The sequence below is a fragment of the Primulina eburnea genome, chromosome 13 (genome assembly GCF_022965805.1).
Source record: "Primulina eburnea isolate SZY01 chromosome 13, ASM2296580v1, whole genome shotgun sequence".
NCBI lineage: Eukaryota > Viridiplantae > Streptophyta > Magnoliopsida > Lamiales > Gesneriaceae > Primulina > Primulina eburnea.
Window position 1 is genome coordinate 9,229,669 of NC_133113.1, and position 9,585 is coordinate 9,239,253.

Genomic DNA, 9,585 nt, shown 5'->3' on the forward strand with positions numbered 1-9,585 from the left:
GCAAATTTTGGAGAAGCCACGTTTCTAGCCATGCATGAAGTATATATATATATATATATATATATATATATGTATGTATGTATATACAGACGTTAATCAGCAAGAATGAGAAAGAATTGGGGAGAAACGGTTTCAAGTTTCTTTGATGAGAAGAATTTGTGGTTACGTGTAATCCGGCCGTCTGATTTTGAATCCGAGTACCGTACCGAGTTCTTAACGACGCAGGCTACAACTGGACGTAAGTTTTGTTACGTTTTGACATGCTTTGAAATTATGATATTGTCAGAATTGAATATGAATCAGATATGGTGTTTCTGCTATAATAGGCATTGTTTAACTGAAGTCATATTAAAGAATAGACTGTTTATACAATTGTTATGATTTTTGGTGTTGATTTGACTGAGATTCGATATCAGATTTGTGTTATCGTTGAGATTATGAGTTATATTAGTATTGTGTATGAGTTCTGGTATTATATCTGTGATGTGTAGATTGACGGGGTTATTCAGATTGTATTGTTATGCCGTCGAAACATCAGTTGATTAGATTGATCAGATTCAGTAATGATTTCGATTGTATCGTGATATCGTTGATATGAATTAGATTGTACCTTGTTCAGATATGGATCAGATATATATACTGATTTGAGTATTGAACAGAACAGGTTTTGAATTGAGTTATATACTGATATTGTAATTATACGATTGTCATTGCCAGATTGGGTATGGACAGATCAGAATACAAGACTTCGTCTTCGTCAGACCGAGAAGACAAAGGTATAAATAAATGTTGATTCGGGATTGCACAACTCGAGTTAGGTTTGACTTGAGTTTCCCAAAATCACATACTTTATTTTATTACATTGATATTTGCAGTTATCAGATTGATATGTTTAATTTATCGAATTATAGCAGAGCCAGAGTTTGAGTCTAGGACAGATCAGCCTAGCTAGGACAGAACCGCCAAGTCTTTGTCAGAACTGCTCAGACCCTAGACTTGTGGTATATCGATGAGCTTAGATGTAGATCGACGTCTATTTTAGACACTCAATATAGCATGCCCAAGTCTAAGTCTTTGTCAGAACTGCTTAGACCCTGGACTTACGGTGTATCGATGAGCTTAGATGTAGATCGACGTCTATTGTAGACACTCGATACAGCATACCAAAAGTCTAACTTAGATCGGGATCCCTAGATTAGAAATAAGATAAGATTAGATAATGAGGCATTAATTCATGTAGTCAGATTAGATACATGTTTTGATGTTTGTTCATGCTTTTATATATGTTTTATATGATTGCATGTATACATTGTTTATACTGGGATATTTATATCTCACCGGAGTTATCCGGCTGTTGTCTTGTTTTGTATGTGTGCATGACAACAGGTGGGGCAGGATCAGGGTCCAGAAGATGATGAGAGATCGAGATTAGAGTGGTGATCACGGACTTGGATGTAGATAGGTTTTATTACTTGATTGTAGTAGTTGAACCTAGTTTTAAATTAGATGCATGTTATACAGGATTTGTATTATTATACTAGTTTGTATAATAGAATGATTTCATTACCTTCCGTATTTTAAAAGAAAAATTTTTAAACCGTGTTTATCTTAACTGATAATTAAACCCCAAAGATGATTAAGAAGATGATTAGTATCCGGGTCCCCACAATATTTCACCCTACTTTGGCAGCGTACTCGTTGGAAATCATAATACGATCATATAAACGTAAATACGTTGAAAACTTTGAAAATAATCGTTATACCGTAAAAATAATCAAACACCTATATTTTTCATGCATAAATAATTAGAACATGCATATTATGATTTGAATGTTGCATAAAAGGATTTAGAGAACGTGCCTTTGTTTTTTAGAACGTTCGAATAAATGATCGTTGGTGTGGGGTGCGAAAAAGAACAAATGGGCAACGACGACTCCTTGTTTTTCCTCCTCTTTTATTCTCGAAATTTTGTGTTTGTGTATTTTTGGATGGTTTTGGAGTGTCCAAAGGCCTAGGTGCCTTATTTATAAATTTAATTTGCATGATAATGGACTTAAGTTTGAGCTTGCAAGTAATATAAGAGCAATTGAGCCTATTTAATTTAGTTAAATTAAACCAAGTAACTCTTATTCAATTAAAACATAAAAATTTATAAAAATTAGTTTACAAAAATAATATTTTTTATCTTTTAAAAACTTCTCATTATCCAAAAACCGATTTCCTGGGTAAAATCGAACTCGTCCCGTAAAAATAATTTGAACTCTATAATTTTTTAAGAACATTTAATCATTTTTAATAATATTAAGAAGCATTAAAAATATTTAGTGAAAAATATTTATTTTTGCTTTGGTCGTCCTTGTTCTCCTTTCCCCGACCTATTATTGAATATTCAGGTAAAATCATTCAATTTCAAGAAATCATATCATATAAATATTTAGTCATGTAAGCATACTTTTAATTTTTTAAAATGCTTCAAATAAGCATTTAAAAAAAAATTAAATAAAACAATTATGCAAATTTAATTTATTTGCATGCATATGATTTACGTAGATTGACTTTTCGGATATTACAGCACATAATTCGACTCAAATATATTAAAAGCAAACAACAAATAAAGTTACAAAGTCCTGCAGTATCAGTCAACAATCACCAGAGTAAGCTATAGTCAGTAATTACATCTGAAAATAAGTTGAAGTGAAAGCATACTTAACACTGGTCGATATATATTAGTTGGGTTACTGCAACTTCGTAAAGTTGCAAACAAAGTGAAACGGGCTAAGCCACAAGCTTGGCAAACAAAATCATGAAACAGTTGCATCGGCTGCTTATTGGTGGCTCTATTGAAATTCCCAATGCACTCTGGCATTATACACCTACATAAATGAAACAAATGAGAACGCTATGGCTCAGCTGAATGATGGATGCTATTGAAAATATATACAGTTTGGAAAGTCAAAGCCATAAAATTAAAAATACTCGGGAATTTTTTCTCCTACATCATATCTTATTTTTACTAGGATTCATACAAAAATAAACAACCAGGAAGGGTCAACAGATTGATGGTTCAGAAATAAATTTATGGTCACAGTTCCCAGGGCTTTATATTGAGCATGTGGCAATTAATACCTGTCACTTGGGATTTCTGAGGACAATGATCACTGAATCTCCACGGAGAAACATCTTACTAATAAAACGATCTTTGTTAACTGGAAGAGCCTTCTTCTTGCCTTTCCCTGTCTTGGGCACCTGTGCAGTGAAATAACAATTTGATAAAGCCACTGCCATACCAGGAACAATATCATCAATAGATACAGTGGAAAATTTTGACAAAAATAAAATGTGTTTTTTTTCCAAATTGATAAAAACACATCAAAATCAGCCTCATAAATTCAAACCAGAAACAAAAATATGTGAAAAAATAACACCAAACATCTGAAAGAAAGCACAGCTCTTCAAGAAAGGAAGCAACCTCAGTCCACATCTCCCGCACATTTTCCAGAACCATGTTGCAATGGCGGTCAAAAGCCCTCACGTGGCCAAGGAGTTTTTTGTTATTCCGGCAATTGATCAACACCTAGCAGCCAATAAAAGACGGGTCAAATGTACGAAATCACATCAATGCTCCATCTGATCCCCAGAGCACAAAGAATGAAAATATTAAGGAATAATTTATACATTAAGTCAAAAAATATATATGTACACTTAAGGAAGGGATGAAGTTTCAAAACAGGAAAAGAAATGTAATGGTTACAGGTAAAAAGTATTGTTTCATAAAAGAATGACCACAATAAAGACATTTACAATAGCATACACAAGTTTCAAGAAAGAATCTTATCCTGGTTCCAGTACCTGTGTGTTATTCTTAACACTCATCATCAGAACAGAAAGTGGACCTGTGTTGAACTCCTCATCCTCGTTCTTAGCCTGTTAAAAGAAAAGTTCATGCAAGCAAATTTATGTTTCCAAACTCCAGTAAACCAGATTATAATTAGAAGCGAATGCATATAAGAGATTATAGGTGCTAGATATTTATAGCAATCACAATCAAGATGAGGGCTGACAACGTTAATTTACACAAAAAAAAGGGAAATAAAAAAAAAGTTGAAAGCACCATAAAGGTAGCTGACTTCTTCACTGTAATGTTGGGAAAATAACATCATGCATATTCAGGCTGAAAAAAGAAACTGTACATTAATGCATCTGAATCATGTAGTCCATCTTATGTCTCTGCTGCAACACTTCATTACAATAGAGGAATGATTGATATGGTGAAAATGAATGCTGGGGTAAAGTGGGGTGTGAGGTCGAGGATGCCTGTTGTACAACTACTGCCCTCACAAACACTACGTAGAATATCGTGAATTGCATTCTTTGCTATATACTTGATGCATGTTTCTGTGTTCTTACATGTAAACTTCAAAACAAGAACAAACTTCCAAGCACAAATCGGAAGGAAAACATAGCGTAAGAAAAAAATAAAAGTGCGAGGTAACTTACAGGGGCATCTTCTTCCATCGGCCGACTGAAAAAACACAAACCAAGTTAATAAACTCACGTAGAAATAAATGTACAGCACAGGCAGATGATTAAAAACTGATTAATGTAAGCAATCAAGACCAGATATCCTAGAATGCTGAAGTGACGAACAATGTGGTACCGAGAATAAGTACAAGTTAGATAGGCCGTTAAAACTAGCATACAAGGCACATGACTTCTCAATACACATTCATTCCAACTAAAGTATAGGGTTTCAGGCCGATGCTTATAACCCATCTGTCACTAGGTACCAAATCAGGGATGAGGTATTGGTCGTAACAATCTCGTCGCTCAGCTAAAAAAAATGTTCTAGAGTTTCAGCGTAAAACAAACAAGAACCACAAATGAAACAAAGAGAAACGATCCGAGTAAGCGCACCTCATCTTCGGGAGCCAAAAGCTTCAAAAGTCCAAAAACAACTGCAACAAGAACGAATATGTTGTTAAAATCATGGGAAAAAACGCTAGGGTTTAAGAGATGAAGCGAGATGGGGAAAAAGTTAAGGCCGTAGACACAGGGGCTTGGGCTTAAAGGTGGATGGGAAAACTAAGCTAAAGTGAGCTCCTTAAAAATCTTTACCGAAGAAATGCCGCACTCTGCCTTGGTCGCCACGAGTTAGCCGACGGAGTTGGAGATCTCTCTCGGGGATTTCAATTGTCAAATATGAGCCGAGCTTCTTCACTGGGCTTTGCTTTGGGCTATTTTAAACCTGATGGGCCGGTCCTTAATTGAACCGAATAAAAATGTTCTCACATTAATATCGAGATTAGTGTAATCCCCGTTTATGGATATTGTGACGTCCACTACTAAATATATTACTAAAAAATTTTATTTTTTTATTTTTCTTTGATAAACTATTTTCGAAAATACACAAACTCATGCATGTAATAAAGGCAGTTAATTGTATATTTTAAAAAATCATTCAACTACTGAATAAAAACACCGTAATTAAATAAATCTAAAAATCATCAAATTTCTCGACTACTGTTTTAAAAGGACTCAACACTGACAAAAATAAAAACGTGTAAAACATGATGTATCACCCTTGACTCATATACATAAAGTGCGGAAAAACGTGAAGTCATCGGGTTATCGTGCGCACTCCCAGCTCCGCCTACTCAGTCTTCGGTGTCTCCAGTCTCTACATCATCATGCTCACCTGCATCATTCACATCTAATGAGTCTAAGACTCAACACACTTGAACGTTATAAGAAATATATATACAATACATCACAATAGTGAAAAGTATTGTAATTAAAATAAACTTTATGATCTTAAAAGCATGAACGTAAACATATCGTAACATAAACATATTCAAATCATATCTCATCATGTAATCATATACATGTTTTGATGTGAATCTTTGTACGAATGAATAGCAAACACGATTAAAATCGAATCGCGCCCTCAATTCAATAACAGACAAAGAATCGTTGTTGTCTCGATCTTTTGAATCAAGTGTGTGTGTTGTGATATTCACCTCTAAACTATGAAAAGTCTAGCAACAAATAATCACGAGATAAACAATCGAAATTATAACGAACCTTCGAAGAACAAGTCGACGACAATCCGCACAAGCACGATCGACAAACGCCACAAAGTTAAAAACTTTGATAAGTTTGATTTTGTTTGACAAAGCAAAAGCTTTAATTGTTTGAGAGAAAACTCAAGAACAATGATAAAATATCAATAATAATCTGAATTGTGTGTCAAATTTCGTCCATCATATGTTTACATATCAAAAAGATATCAAAATCTAGACTCCAAAATAATTAAAACTCTAAATAAGGAAAGAAGTATTTTTCTCGACTGTGGCGCGCTGGGGCGGTAAAGTTTGGCCGCCCTAGCGCGAAACGTTCTGGACAGGCGCGCTGGGGCGATGTAGTTTGGCCTCCCTAGCGCGAGAGTCTCTGGACTTCACGTTTTGGACAGTGTTTTTGGCGCTGGGGCGGTAATGTTTGGCCGCCCTAGCGCGGAGACTTCTGGTCCAAAGTCACATTCTTCATACTTTAATACTTGAACCTCCTTCCATTGACTCCCAAACTTGCTCCCGTGATTCACGAACCCCTCGGGACTTGGCTCTCCGCTTGGAAGCTCTACTTGCTTGCTCATGAGCCCTTTCGATGTTTCTTTGAATCTCTTCAGTCGTCCCCTCGTGATTGGCCCCTCCGGCAACTCTGAAGGGTCCCATGTCTTCTTTGGAGCTTGGCCTACCATGTTTGCATCATCCTCCCCTTCTTGAAAAGGATTTGTCCTCAAATCTTGTGCATCACCTACATCAAACAACGACAAATCACTAACATTGAAAGTAGAACTCACGTTATACTCACCTGGTAGGTCGAGTTTGTAGGCGTTATCATTGATCCTTTCAAGGACTTGGAATGGTCCATCACCCCTAGGTAATAGCTTTGAAAGTCTCCTCTCAGGGGACCTTTCCTTCCTCAAGTGTAGCCACACCCAATCTCCCTTCTCAAATACCACTTTCTTCTTCCCTTTGTTGGCTTGCTTGGAATATTGCTCATTTTTCTTTTCAATGTTGGCCTTGACCTTTTCATGCAACCCCCTAACAAATTCAGCCTTCTTTTTCCCATCTATGTTTAGCCTTTCACTCACAGGTAAAGACATCAAATCCAACGAAGTCAAAGGATTGAAACCATAAACAATCTCAAATGGCGAAAAATTTGTATTAGAATGCACACTGCGATTATAAGCAAACTCAACAAACGGCAAACAATTCTCCCAATTCTTTAAATTCTTTTTAAGAATAGCACGCAAAAGTGTTCCTAAAGTTCTATTGACAACTTCAGTTTGTCCATCCGTTTGAGGATGACAAGTAGTAGAAAACAACAATCTTGTGCCAAGTTTAGCCCATAAAGTTTTCCAAAAGTAACTTAAAAACTTAACATCACGGTCAGACACAATAGTCCTAGGCATGCCATGCAACCTAACGACTTCTCTAAAGAACAAGTCCGCAATGTTAGAAGCATCATCGGTTTTGTGACAAGCAATGAAGTGTGCCATCTTAGAAAATCTATCAACAACAACAAATATTGAATCCCTCCCCTTCTTAGTCCTAGGCAATCCCAAAACAAAGTCCATAGAAATGTCAACCCAAGGCTCACTAGGGACAGGAAGTGGTGTATACAATCCATGTGGTTGTGTTCTAGACTTAGCTTGCCTACAAGTTATGCACTTATCACACACACGTTCAACATCACGCTTCATATGTGGCCAATAAAAATGTTCATGCAAAGTATTCAAAGTTTTTGCCACACCAAAGTGTCCCATCAAACCACTCCCATGTGCCTCCCTAACAAGTAGTTCTCGAATGGATGATTTAGGGATGCACAGCCTACCTTCTCTAAACAAGAAACCATGATGCAAATAAAATTTATCATGTGGACCACGCATACAAGTTTCAAACAAACTCTTAAAATCCTCGTCTAGCACATACAATTCTTTCACATGCTCAAACCCCAAATTTTTTGACTCCGAGGTAGAGATTAGTACGTACCTCCGTGATAGTGCGCCGGCCACTACATTTTCCTTACCTTGTTTGTACTTTATGATGTAGGGGAATGTTTCAATGAATGCTACCCACTTGGCATGCCGCTTGTTCAACTTCTGCTGCCCCTTAAGGTGCTTAAGAGACTCATGATCCGTGTGAATCACAAACTCCTTAGGCCTCAAGTAGTGCTGCCACGTCTCTAAGGTCCTCACAAGTGCGTAGAACTCCTTGTCATACGTGGGATAGTTCAGCGCTGCTCCATTGAGCTTCTCACTAAAGTATGCCACCGGCCGCCCTCCTTGCATCAACACTCCACCAATACCTACACCTGAAGCATCACATTCAATTTCGAAGGTATTAGCAAAATCAGGTAAAACAAGTAAAGGAGCATTAATTAATTTTTGCTTAATAAGATTAAAAGACTTCTCTTGCTCCTCGCCCCAACAGAATGGAACGTTCTTCTTAATCACCGCTGTCATTGGTGCTGCCAATGTGCTAAAATCTTTTACAAACCTCCTATAGAAGATTGCAAGACCATGAAAACTTCGAACTTGACCAACAGTAGTAGGCGTTGGCCAATCTCGAATGGCACTTACCTTGTCCTCATCCACATGTATTCCCTGCGAGCTTACCACAAAACCAAGAAAGACAAGTTTGCTTGTACAAAAATCACATTTCTTTAAGTTAGCATATAAATTTTCAGCCCTTAGTGTGATTAGTACAAGTCTCAAGTGACTAACATGCTCATCCAAGTTTTTGCTATACACAAGAATATCATCAAAGTAAACCACAACAAATTTTCCTATGTACGCACGCAAAACATGGTTCATTAACCTCATAAAGGTGCTAGGAGCGTTAGTTAAGCCAAAAGGCATGACCATCCACTCATATAACCCGTACTTGGTTTTAAAAGCCGTTTTCCACTCATCACCTTCTCTCATCCTAATTTTGTGATACCCACTCTTCAAATCAATTTTGCTAAATATACAAGCACCATGCAATTCATCTAACATATCATCTAGTCTAGGTATGTGATGCCTATACTTAATGGTAATGTTATTAATTGCCCTACAATCTTCACACATACGCCATGAGCCATCTTTCTTAGGAACTAATAAAACAAGCACAACACAAGGAGACATGGACTCACGCACAAAACCCCTATCTAACAACTCACTTACCTGTCGTTGAAGCTCCTTGGTCTCCTCCGGATTGCTCCTATAAGCTGGACGATTTGGCAATGCACTCCCGGGCACCAAATCAATTTGGTGTTCAATTCCCCTCAATGGTGGTAGCCCTTGAGGTAGCTCCTCCGGAAATATATTATCAAATTCCTGCAAAAGTGAAACAACAATGCTCGGAAGGGATCCGGCTATATCACTTGTGTTAAAGAGGACCTCTTTATAAAGAATCAACACAAGTGGTTCATGTGTGTGCATCAAGTGTTTCAACTCACCTTTTTGGGCCATATATGTCTTCTTTTTGGCCTCTTTCCTCTCATTTTCTTTCCTCTCACTTTCTTTCCTCTCATTTTTCTTTT

General features: G+C 36.9%; 1 protein-coding gene across 3 annotated transcripts; it reads right to left on the reverse strand.

Annotated features, from left to right (window-relative positions):
• Positions 1-2,571: 2,571 nt before the first annotated feature.
• LOC140810765 (uncharacterized) lies at positions 2,572-5,163 on the reverse strand. 3 transcript variants are annotated; one of them, XM_073168648.1, is made up of 7 exons: positions 5,116-5,163; positions 4,915-4,955; positions 4,498-4,522; positions 3,850-3,924; positions 3,470-3,574; positions 3,127-3,246; positions 2,572-2,873 (listed from the first exon to the last, which is right to left on the reverse strand). In XM_073168648.1, exons 2-6 carry the CDS (start codon positions 4,917-4,919, stop codon positions 3,130-3,132), a joined length of 327 nt encoding a protein of 108 aa, XP_073024749.1. In that variant the 5' UTR covers positions 4,920-4,955; positions 5,116-5,163; the 3' UTR covers positions 2,572-2,873; positions 3,127-3,129. The 3 variants fall into 3 exon arrangements, with proteins under 3 accessions (XP_073024749.1, XP_073024750.1, XP_073024751.1); XM_073168649.1 differs by having other exon boundaries at positions 5,048-5,129; XM_073168650.1 differs by lacking the exons at positions 4,915-4,955; positions 5,116-5,163 and adding an exon at positions 4,618-4,875.
• Between the last annotated feature and the right edge of the window lie 4,422 nt (positions 5,164-9,585).